Source organism: Amblyraja radiata, chromosome 37 (assembly GCF_010909765.2).
Source record: "Amblyraja radiata isolate CabotCenter1 chromosome 37, sAmbRad1.1.pri, whole genome shotgun sequence".
NCBI classification, from domain to species: Eukaryota; Metazoa; Chordata; class Chondrichthyes; order Rajiformes; family Rajidae; genus Amblyraja; species Amblyraja radiata.
Window position 1 is genome coordinate 11,320,592 of NC_045992.1, and position 12,500 is coordinate 11,333,091.

Here is a 12,500-nt window from a genome sequence, read left to right on the forward strand (position 1 = left end):
CTGTGAGCATCTGTACACATGTGTTTGATGGATAATGTGATATTTGAGAGTGTAGTGGGATCCTTGTTGGGACAGGTCCATTACAAGGTGTGAATGGAGTATCAGTTCCCTCGGCGAGTAAGAGCAACGACATTCAAAAAGCACCCGGGTCTGTGATAAATGGCAACAAGGGCGACTGACTAGAAATACTGTGAGTCTTGTGAGATTCGTGGGCTTTGTCCTGGACCTGAGGAACAGAATGCTTTACTGAGTGTGTAGGAAGGAACTGCAGATGCTGGTTTAAGCCGTAGACACAACAAGCTGTAGTAACACAGCGGGAGAGAAGGAATGGGTGACGTTTCGCGTAGAGACCCTTCTTCATAAGAAGCGTGTGAAGAAGGGTCTCGACCTGAAATGTCACCCATTCCTTCTCTCCAGTGCTTTACTAGGACGGGTTCACCAATTCAGTCCTTTGTGGTGGGGCTAATGGTGGGCAGCACCGTGCCTCACTCAAGGTCTCCCCTCTTCTAATCGTTCGACTGAATTGCGGATTTGAGAAAATAGCAAGAATTCATCTTTCCTGCTGCAAATAAAAGGCAGAAGGGAAGAAATTGTCCATTCCGCTGTTGTCTCCAGGTATTAAGACATTGAAGTTGATAACAATCTGAATGGCATCAGCACAGCTTGCAGACGAGACGTGGTAATGACAGCTAGATAGTATGTGTCCCATCTCAGTCCCATAGGAAGGTGCACATGAATAGAGATGAAACTATAGACTATGTGGCAGTTTTGAGATGGATTGCTGAACACCTTGGGCATAAGTCTGCCTAGGATGTTGCGCTGTTGAGAAATCCACCACATGTGCAAGTGAGAGAGGGCGCTGAGTGTAAAACTCCACCACGAAGGACAAGGGGTGCTGGTGCAATGGGACGGCCACCTCTGCTCCTCACCTCTGGCTTATAGATATGTTCCCATTCCCTCACAGTCACTGGGTCTCAATGCTGGGACCCCCAACCCAATAACATAGAAGCATCATCAACTGCAAAATAAGTTGGCGCCATGATCTAAGAAACATAGAAAGTAGGTGCAGGAGCAGGCCATTCAGCCCTTCGATCAAGTGCCACCATTCAATATGATCATGGCTGACCATCCAGAATCAGTACCCTGTTTCTGCTTTCTCCCCATATCCCTTGATTCCGTTAGAACCTAAGAGCTATATCCAACTCTCCCTTGCATACATCGAGTGAATTGGCCTCCACTGCCTTCTGTGGCAGATAATTCCAGATTCACAGCTCTCTGGGTGAAAAGGTTTTTCCTCATCTCAGTCCTAAATGGCGTACCCCTGATTCTTAAGCTCAGACACTAAACCCTGGGCTTGCCAATACTGTCTGAAAACATACACATCAAAAATATCAAACAAAGACACAAAGTGCTGGAGTAACTCAGCAGGTCTGGAGAAGGTGTTTCTGATCGGGGCCCTTCTTCAGACCGTTCCTCTGGCTTCCTATTTAATGCCTCTTCGATCCTTATCTCCTAATCTCACAGACGTTTTTTTTCTCTTCATCTCTGGCCTTTGCCAACCGTCCACATTCAAGTCCCCCTCACCTGTATCCACCTATCACTTGGCAGGCTTTGCCCTGTCCCCACCTCCCTTTCAGCTTTCTCCCCTCTACTACAATCAGTCAGAAGGGTCATGATCCAAAATGTCACCTATTCATGACCTCCAGAGGGGCTGCCTGACCATGGGCGGAAATTCTGGGGGGGGGGGGGGTGCAGGGGGGACACAATCCCCCCCCCATGCTTTGAGAGGTGGGGGACAATCCCCCCCCATGTTTTGTAATCCGGATTTTATCAGACGCTTTCTAAGGGCTGAATCGGCCCGTCCGCGGGGCCTTTCATCGCCCAGCGCGGCTTAAAATCAAACTGCTACATTGAGGCGATTGATGCGGATCGAGGCTCCCGGTGTTGAAGCCCCCGCCGGCCGATGAAAGACCCCGTGAACGGGCCGATTCGAGTCCCACGATTCGGGGTGGATGAAGCTGCTGTTGCTGGAGTTCAGAGTCTGTCACCAACCAGGTCAGCTCCTGATGTTACTGCCTACAGGGCCCACGGCCGAAGCCTCGCGCGTGTGTGTGCGCATGCGCGCGCGCGGCCGAAATAAATTGTGTCCCCCCCATGTTTTGATAGCGATTTCCGTGCCTGTTGCCTGACCCTCTGAGTTATTCCAGCACTCTCTGCCTTTGTTTGTAAACCAGCATCTGCAGTCCCTTGTTTCTCCATTAAAATATCCACTGATGTACGGGCGAGAACACCATAATCCATGGGTAATGGAGGAAGCAGTCAAATCGGCAATAGATTTTCCACACAGCCAAGTAATCCAGTGTTAATGAAACAGGGACACAAACGCTGGAGTGACTCAGCAAGCCAGGCTGTCTGACCCGCTGAGTTACGCCAGGCACTCTGTGTCCTTTTGTGCATCGACCAGCATCTGCAGTTTTTTGCTTTTACTTAATAAAAACAAGGTCTGGATCTTTGCGGTGTTTGGAGAAGTGCAGAACTACCTGAAGGGAAATGTTACATCGTGGCAGTGTTTGTCAGTGAAGGCAGACGTGCTGTTTGCCGTAATTGTGACATTACAGGAGGCCTGCAGCTTGCAGGAGAACACAATTAAACCAGGGCAAAGTCAATCAGTGGCGTTTGGAAGGGCCAACAAATAAACTGAGTGGAGAACATTGACCTAGATGGTTTGTGCCCTTTGCTCCCAGTTAATGAATCTTTCTTGATAGATACAAAATGCTGGAGTAACTCAGCGGGACAGGCAGCATTTTTGGATAGAAGGAAAGGGTGACGTTTCGGGTTAAGACTCTTCTTCAGATGAAGAAGAAGGGTCTCGACCCGAAAAGTCACCAACTCATTCCTTCTCTCCAGAGATGCAGGCTGAACGGGGAACAACCATTGCAAGAACGAGGGCTCTGAGCTTGTAGAACTAACCCCTTATAACAGAGTGAATCTGGCCAATTCATTCACATGAGTAGCGCTTGAGTCCACGCCTTGAGACTTAGTGACTCAGTATAAGAAGTGATAAGGTGGAACAGCAAATCTAATGTGAAGTTATTAGAAGGCAGTGGTTTGCATGCATACTTAAGTAACTCGAGTACTAATGAAGATATAAACCTTGTTTCGGGTATTTTGATCCACATGTCAATTGGTAGTTAATGGGACTGCAAGACTATAGGCAGTCGGGAGGAAGGTATCATTGATGAGTTCTGTTTGAACCATTGACAGACATCGCAGTGAAGACAAATGGTATCATTAGGGGTCTCTGGAATAACAAAGTAACAATCACCAGAGAAGGAAAGGCAGACAGGCTTTCTTTTATCTCTGACTGATGATTTGTAAGCTCAATTTGGAGGGAGTTAGATCTTCACAACTGCCGATACTGAGCACGCTTGCCGAAGATCTAGTTTGGTTTAGTTTGGAGATACAGCATGGAAACAGGCCCTTCGGCCCACTGCCCCCCCAGGCAGACAGCACCCGTACACTAGTTCTATACTACACACTCGGGACAATTAACCTACAAACCCACACACCTTTAGAGCACCCAGGAAAAACCCATGTGGTCACAGGGAGAATGTACAAACTCTGTATAAACAGGACCCATAATCAGGATCAAACCCTTGTCTCTGGCGCTGTAAGGCAGCAACTCTACTGCTGCACCACTGTTGCCCCAGGTTTGACAAAGGTGAGAAGAGATAACATGTGACTCCATCCAGTTGAGAACTAAGATAAAGAATGAAGAAGGGTCCTGACCCGAAACGTCACAGATCCATGTTCTCCAGAGATGTCACGATGCAGGAACACCATCCGAAACGTCAACAATTCTTTTCCACCCAACAGTTTGGGAGAAAAGGTATCGGTGACATATCGAGTCGAGACCCTTCTTCGGATTGAGGACTCAGTCTGAGGATGGGTCTCAATCTGAAACGTCATAGCTCTAGTTTCCCTCTACCCTGACTCTCAGTCTGAAGAAGGGTCTCAACCCGAAACTTCACCTATTCCTTTTCTCCAGAAATGCTGCCTGACCCGCTGAGTTACTCCAGCATTTTGCGCCCCACTTCAGTGTAAACCAGCACCTGCAGTTCCTTCCTACACACACAGTTTGGGCCTGCAGTCCTTGTGGTTTAGAAGAATGAGGGTGACCTTACAGAAGCGGAAAGACGGAGTGGACCAGAGTGGTCTGATGGTCTCCGTTTGCTCCCATTTCTTGTGTTCTCAGGCTCTTGTGAAACTGTGTCATTGGTGGTTGTATACATGGACAACACTGTCCACAAACCAACGCCTTGCTGTTGAGAGATTGAAGTTTGCAACAGGATCGACATCAACTAGAACGGCTGATGGGATTTAACTCGGGCAAGTGTGAGGTGTTGCATTGTGTGAAGTTAAACCAGGGCCGGACTTACACACTAAATAGTAGTGCCCTTGTTGTAAAACAGAGACCACGAGTGGAGCAGGTACACTCTGCCCGAAAAGTGATAACAGTGGTAGACAAGGAGGTGAAGAAAGCTTTCATCGGTCGGGACACTGATATAGGAGTTGGTATGTCATGGAATAATTGTCCAATGAATGTATGTGTTATTTCTGTCCCCAAGCCATAGAAATGATGTCCATAGACTGGAATAGGTGAAGAATAGATTCACAAGGATGCTCCTGAGAATGGAAAACTGGGGATATATAGATAAACCAGATAGGTTGGGGACTTGTTTCCCTGGAGTGTAGGACTCTTGAGGGGTGACCTGATAGAGATACATCAAATCATGAGGGGGATGGATAAGATCACAATCTTTTTCCAGGGTTCAGGAGTTAAAAAACTAAAGGACAAATATTTAAGATCAGTGGAGAAACATTTAATGGGGTAACATTTTCACACATAAGGAGTGAGCTGCCATAGAAGGTGGTAGTGGTGGGACAACTATAACACTTACAAGGGATAAAAAGACACACGATAGGAATTGTTTAGAAAGATATGAGCCAAAAACAGACAAATGGGACTCGGTGTGGTCGGTACCTTGCCTACCTCAGCATGGATGGATTGGGCCAAAGGGCCTATTTATGGATAGAGTGGATGTGGGGAGAATAGAAACATAGAAACATAGAAATTAGGTGCAGGAGTAGGCCATTCGGCCCTTCGAGTCTGCACCGCCATTCAATATGATCATGGCTGATCATCCAACTCAGTATCCTGTACCTGCCTTCTCTCCATACCCTCTGGTCCCCTTAGCCACAAGGGCCACATCTAACTCCCTCTTAAATATAGTCAATGAACTGGCCTCGACTACCCTCTGTGGCAGAGAGTTCCAGAGATTCACCACTCTTTGTGTGAAAAAAGTTCTTCTCATCTCGGTTTTAAAGGATTTCCCCCTTATCCTTAAGCTGTGACCCCTTGTTCTGGACTTCCCCAACATCGGGAGCAATCCTCCTGCATCTAGCCTGTCCAACCCCTTAAGAATTTTGTAAGTTTCGATAAGATCCCCTCTCAATCTCCTAAATTCTAGAGAGTATAAACCAAGTCTATCCAGTCTTTCTTCATAAGACAGTCCTGACATCCCAGGAATCAGTCTGGTGAACCTTCTCTGCACTACCTCTATGGCAATAATGTCCTTCCTCAGATTTGGAGACCAAAACTGTACGCAATACTCCAGGTGTGGTCTCACCAAGACCCTGTACAACTGCAGTAGAACCTCCCTGCTCCTATACTCAAATCCTTTTGCTATGAAAGCTAACATACCATTCGCTTTCTTCACTGCCTGCTGCACCTGCATGCCTACTTTCAATGAATGGTGTACCATGACACCCAGGTCTCGCTGCATCTCCCCTTTTCCTAGTCGGCCAACATTTAGATAAAAGTCTGCTTTCCTGTTTTTGCCTAGATGTTTCTACTAGTGGGAGAGTCTAGGACTAGAGGTCATAGCCTCAGAATTAAATGACGTTCCTTTCGGAAGGAGATGAGGAGGAATTTATTTAGTCAGATGGTGGTGAATCTGTGGAATTCATTGCCACAGAAGGCTGTGGAGGCCAAGTCAATGGACATTTTTAAGGCAGAGATAGGTAGATAGATTCTTGATTAGTACAGGTACCAGGGGTTATGGGGAGAAGGCACCCTACGGCTGCTGTCTGAACGGAGTTTGTATGTTCCCCCCGTGACCTGCGTGGGTTTTCTCCGAGATCTTTGGTTTCCTCCCCCAAGCCAAAGGCGTACAGGTTTGTTGGTTAATTGGCTTGGTGTAAAATGTAAAATAGGCCCTAGTGTGTATAGGGTAGTGCTAATGTGCTGGGATCGCAGGTCGGTGCAGACTCGGTGGGCCGAAGGGCCTGTTTCTGCGCTGTACATCTAAACTTAACTGGTCAGCAGAGGGTCGGGGCAGAGATAAATGGTTGGGGGATACAGCAAATGAATGCACACACTGTCGGGAGCATTGCAAGGATCCCCTTGCAGTTTCCCTCAACCTCTGCCACTGGTCAGACTAAAAGCCCTGTCCCACAGTACGAGTTCATTCCAAGAGCTCTCCCGAGTTTAAAAAAATCAAACTCGTGGTAAGCACGGAGAATGAACGTAGCGGGTACGTCGGAGCTCGGGGACGTCTCTTAGCGCTAACGGTAGTTACTCGGGAAGACTCGCTAACGGCAGGTAAGCACGGGAAGACTCGTGAAAAAATTTCACCATGTTGAAAAATGTCCACGAGAGCCCCGAGTACCGAAGAGTGGCCATTACCGTAAATCTCCGAGTTCGAATCAGGGCAAACTCGGGAGAGCTCTTGGAATGAACTCGTACCGTGGGGCAGGGGTTTAGCTGTGTTCTGGATCCATGTGGAATCTGCCACTCTGCTTCTGGGAACAATAGCCACGGTCATTGTAGATACACATTCCCAGCGGATGGAAACAGTACCTGTGGTCACTTCCACATTTCAAGCAGCAATCGCTCAGCTGAGTAACCTTCCAGTTACTCGTGAAGGACAACGGAAGCAACTCGAGCAGGTTTGAATTGCCACGTTGGCCAGAATGAACGGTGGGTCCAGTGTGTGGGCACATATCGAACGGCTGGCCTGAAGTGGCCATTGCGGAAAATAGATTAAAAAAAGATGAAAAGAGGTGAAACTGAGACACGCGTTTCCGATTTCACAAGTCATATACAACATGCAAGCAGAGGAAGGAGACCTGCTGAGTTATTTATGGGAGGGACGTCTCAGAGTGCACTTGGATCCAGTGAAGTGGCAGGTTAGCACGACTTTAGTGAGACCGCATTTAGAATATTGTGTTCAGTTCTGGCCACCGTGTTATAGGAAAGATATTGTCAAGCATGAAATGGTTCATAGAAGATTAATGAGGATGTTGCCAGGATTAGAGGGTGTGAGCTATAGCAAGAGGTTACGTAGACTGAGACTCTATTCCTTGGAGCGCAGGAAGATGAGGGATGATCTTATAGAGGCACATAAAATGATGAGAGGAATAGATCAGGTAGATGCACCGAGTCTCTTGCCCAGAGTAGGAGAATCAAGGAACAGAGGACATAGGTTCAACGTGAAGGGGAAAAGATTAAATAGGAATCTGAGGGGTAACTTTTTCACACAAAGGGTGTGGGTGTATGGAACAAGCTACTGGAAGAGGTAGTTGAGGCTGGGACTATCCCATCATTTAAGAAACAGTTAGACAGGTACATGAATAGGTAGACAAAAGTGCTGGAGAAACTCAGTGGGTACAGCAGCATCTATGGAGCAAAGGAAATAGGCAACCTTTCGGCCCGAAACCCTTCTTCAGACCATTTCCTTTGCTCCATAGATGCTGCTGCACCCACTGAGTTTCTCCAGCACTTTTGTCTCCCTTCGATTTTCCAGCATCTGCAGTTCCTTCTTAAACAAGTACATGAATAGGACAGGTTTGGAGGGATATGGACCCTGGTGGGACGAGTGTAGCTGGGGCATGTTGGCCGGTGTGGGCAAGTTGGGCTGAAGGGCTTGTTTCCACACAGTATCACTCTATGATTCTTTGTCTTTGGGTTTCAAATGGCGAGGCAGAAAGAACAACGAGACTGGAGCCTGTGGTCACCATTTTATGAAGATGACCCAGTCACACAAAAATTGGTATTGGTGTCGGTTTATTAATGTTGCCGGTGCCAAGATTTGGAGTACCGTGAGAATATTTGGGCCCCGTACCTGAGGAAGGATGGGCTGGCTCTGGAGAGGGTCCAGAGGTGGTTTACAAGAATGATCGGAGGAATGAGTGGGTTAGCATATGATGAGCATATGGCAGCACTGGGCCTGTATATGCTGGAGTTTAGAAGGTTGAGGGGGAACCTCTGAAATTTACAGAATAATGAAAGGCATAGAGTGGATGTGGAAAGGATGTTTCCACACGTCGGAGAGTCTGGGACCAGAGGTCTTAGTCTCAGAATTAAAGGGCGCTCCTTTAGAAAGGTGAGGAGGAACCTCTTTAGTCAGAGGGTAATTAATCTGTGGAACTCATTGTCACAGAGGGCTGTGGAGGCTTAAGTCCGTGGATGTTTTTTAATGCAGGGATAGACACATTCTTTATTAGAACGAGTGTCAAGGGTTATGGGGAGAAGGCAGCAAAGTGGGATTAGGAGGCAGAGATCAGCCATGATTGAATGGCGGAATACTCGATGGGTCGAATGGCCTAATTCTACTATAACTTATGAACTGGTGGGATACAGTGAAAATCTTTGCTTTGCGTGTTATCCAGGCAAATCATAATGTACAGAGTGTGTCAAAGTGCAGCAGTGCAGAATATTGCAATGCAGAGGCAGAGAAGAATAAAAAAAAGTGCAGGACCACAATGAGGTTGGCTGGAATATCGCAGAATTCAACCATAGCATATGAGAGGTCCATTCAAGCATCTGATGACAGCGGGGAAGAATCTGTTCATGAATCTGGTGCAATATGTTTTTTTCAAGCTTTTCATCTTTTGCCCGAGGGCAGAGGGGAGAAGACAGAGTGACTTAGATGTGAGTGGTCAGAGAATCATAGAGTGGTACAGCGTGGAAACAGGCCCTTTGGTCCAATGCCCACACTGGCCAACATGTCCCAGCCACACTAGTCCCACCTGCCCGGCCTGGGACCGTATCCCTCCAAACCTGTCCTATCCATGTACCTGTCTAACTTTCTTAAACACCCTGAAATGTGAATGGTCTTTGATAATGTTGGCTGCCTTTTCCTGGAACATGGTGAAGTGTGGATGGGGGGGGGGGGGGGGGGGGGGGGGGGGTTGAGGCTGGCTTTTATGGTGGACCGGGTATCGTCCACAACTCTCGGCAATTTCTTGCGGATGCACCATCGATGATACTGATCGTGCATCATTTGTGGCTCATCAGGATGACTTTCAGGATGATGAAGCATCACCAAGACCACGTACGCCATCGTACACCAGTCATCTGATGAACCATGGAGGCTTTCTCACTCCTTGCGTCCACTGGTGCAGTGAAGGAGGATATGCTTCCTTTATGGTGATGCTTCTGCACAATCTGTGCCCTGACATTCAAGATCAGCGGGAAAACACAATGCAGATTGAATGTAAATATAGAAATGTGGGGATGCTAATAATACAGCTGAGTTGTAACATTGTACGTGAGTATCTGTGTTATGTATGTATGCTTTCACCCATATTGGAGGGGAAGAAATGCTGTGGCCTTCCTGAGAGAGATTCTTTTCACCTGATTCTATATCATTCTATTGTCATCAACTCCATTTGGTGGCCAATGATGACATAAACTAAAGTGGCTTTGTATAGAGAGAGTCTGCATGGTGAAAGCTACTGGACAGTGAGCATTGGATCTATTGTACATTTGCATTCTCTCAACAATGTTGTTTTATGATAGACAGGCTGTGTGCATGTGTGTGTGTGTGTGTGTGTGTGTGTGTGTGTGTGTGTGTGTGTGTGTGTGTGTGTGTGTGTGTGTGTGTGTGTGTGTGTGCGCGCGAGGGTGCATGTGTGTGTGTGTGTGTGTGTGTGTGTGTGTGTGTGTGTGTGTGCGCGCGAGGGTGCATGTGCATATGTGTATGTGTGTGTGCGTGCGTGTGTGTGTGTGTGTGTGCACATGTGTATGTGTGTGTGCGTGCGTGTGTGTGTGTGTGTGTGCATGTGTGGGCATGTGTGAGTGTGTGCGTGCATGTGTGAGTGTGTGTGTGAGCGTGTGTGTGCATGTGTGTGTTTGTGCGTGCAAGTTTGAGTGTATGTGTGTGTGAGTGTGTGAGTGTGTGTGTGTGAGTGTGTGTGTGAGTGTGTGTGTGTGTGTATGCGTGCATGCATGTGTGAGTGTGTGTGTGTGCGCACGTGTGTGAGTGTGAGTGTGTGAGTGTGTGAGTGTGTGAGTGTGTGGGTGTGTGTGTGTGTGTGTGTGTGTGTGCATGCGTGCATGTGTGAGTGTGTGTGTGTGCGCACGTGTGTGAGTGTGAGTGTGTGTGTGTGCGTGTGTGAGTGTGTGTGTGTGTGCGTGCATGCGTGCATGTGTGAGTGTGTGTGTGTGCGCACGTGTGTGAGTGTGAGTGTGTGAGTGTGTGTGCATGTGCATCTTGAAGCAACAGGATCTGCTCAACCAAACAACATCACTACGGTGTTTAGTTTAGTTTAGTTTAGAGATACAGCACGGAAACAGACCCTTCGGCCCGCCGAGTCCGCACCAATCCCCGCACATTAACACTATCCTACACACTAGGGACCATGCACACTTATACCAAGCCAATGAACCTACAAACCTGTACGTCTTTGGAGTGTGGGAGGAAAACGATTATCTCGAAGAAAACCAATGTGGTCACGGGGAGAACGCACAAACTCCGTACAGACAGCACCCGTAGTCGGGATCGAGCCTGGGTCCCAGGCGCTGCAAGCGCTGTAAGGCAGCAACTCTAGCGCTGCGCCACCCTGCCGCCCGTGTTGACCCAGGCTCGTTCAGTGTGTCTAGTGGATGCAACCTCTGTGCTTTCCAAAGATGAAAGTCAGAGTTGTGTGGGTGGCAGAGATCACCCGGTACATCTACAGTGTGACCGTTATTGATAATCCCCATCACATCACATTCGGGGTGTCCATTTACTCCACTGTCCCACCACCCATTTCACCCCCAAAACCCATCCCAACCTCTTCCCTCCCTCTGACTTTACATGTTATTCCTCTTTCATTCCTCTTCTTATCTGACAAGCGTTTTGTCTTCTTGCCTCCTTTTGACACCCTTTTGTCAACGTTTCATCTCTAGCCTTTCTCCACTCAAAATGCCCCTCACCTGTCTCCCCCTACCACTCGTGAAAGATACAAAAAGTGCTGGAGTAACTCAGTAGGCCAGGCAGATGTTTCAGATCGGAACCCTTCTTTAGGCTCTCCGTGTTCTCCAGAGATACTGCCTGACCGCTGAGTTACTTCAGCCCTTTTTTTGTCTCTTTCTTTGGTGAACCAACATCTGTAGTTCCTTCTTATGACATCTTCCTAACACTTGCCAGGTTTGGTCCCATCTCCACCTGTTTTTTAGCTTTCTCCACGCTGACTACAGGGGTCTCGACCCGAAACATTGCCAATCCATGTCCTCCAGAGCTGCTGGGTTTTTCCAGCACTTTGTGTTCTATGCAAGATTCTAGCATCTCCAGTTCCATTGTGTCTCTCAACTGTCCTGCTGAGCTTATCACACAAGGCCAAGAGATCGTCTTTCCCTCAATCCACTCTAATAGCAACCTTCATAGCAAAATGTCCTCTCCGTATCTCCATAGTAATAGCTGCAATCAGAAACTCACACTGAACAAAGAAAACATTCCACGTACTTGGATCAGAGAGGATGGAATCAGTTTTCGGCAGATACTGGTCACAGCGAACACCTTGGTATCCTTCCTTGCATCTGTGAAGAAAGCAAAGGCATGAGTAGTGGTGGCTGGCATGGGGAGCTCACACTGTGTTCAATCCCGTGGCTCTTGGTCAAGATTCAAGATTGAAGATTCAAGAGAGTTTATTGTCATGTGCCCCAGATAGAATAATTAAATTCTTGATTTACTTTCAGCACAACAGAATATTGCAGGCATAAATAATACAGAATAGATCAGTGTGTCCATATACCACTGAATATATATATATATACACACACATACATAAACATATAAATTGCAGTAGGCTAATTAAAGTTCAGATTTTGTTTGAGTTGAGTTTCATAGTCTGATGGTTGTTGGGGAAGTAGCTATTCCTGAACCTGGTTGTTGCAGATTTCAGGCTCCTGTACCTTCTACCTGAAGGCAGTGGGGAGATGAGTGTGTGGCCAGAATGGTGTGGGTCCTTGATGATGCTGCCAGCCTTTTTGAGGCAGCGACTGTGGTAGATCCCCTCGATGGTAAGGAGGTCAGAGCCGATGATGGACTGGGCAGTGTTTACAACTTTTTGCAGTCTTTTCTGCTCCTGGTCGGCTGCCTGGACACTCATTGATAGACAGAGCCTTGAGGTGACTGGCCCATGAGCAGATGGGTGGCACGGTGGTGTCGCAG

The 12,500-nt window shown here is 47.6% G+C and overlaps 1 protein-coding gene across 2 annotated transcripts in view; it reads right to left on the reverse strand.

The window, feature by feature from the left end:
* nrg3 (neuregulin 3) overlaps positions 1–12,500 on the reverse strand; it is a 314,472-nt gene that overhangs the window by 23,462 nt on the left and 278,510 nt on the right. For both annotated transcript variants that reach the window (XM_033012935.1, XM_033012934.1), the window contains exon 3: positions 11,793–11,866. In XM_033012935.1, coding sequence (XP_032868826.1) covers positions 11,793–11,866 — 74 coding nt within the window. The remainder of the gene's footprint in view (positions 1–11,792; positions 11,867–12,500) is intronic.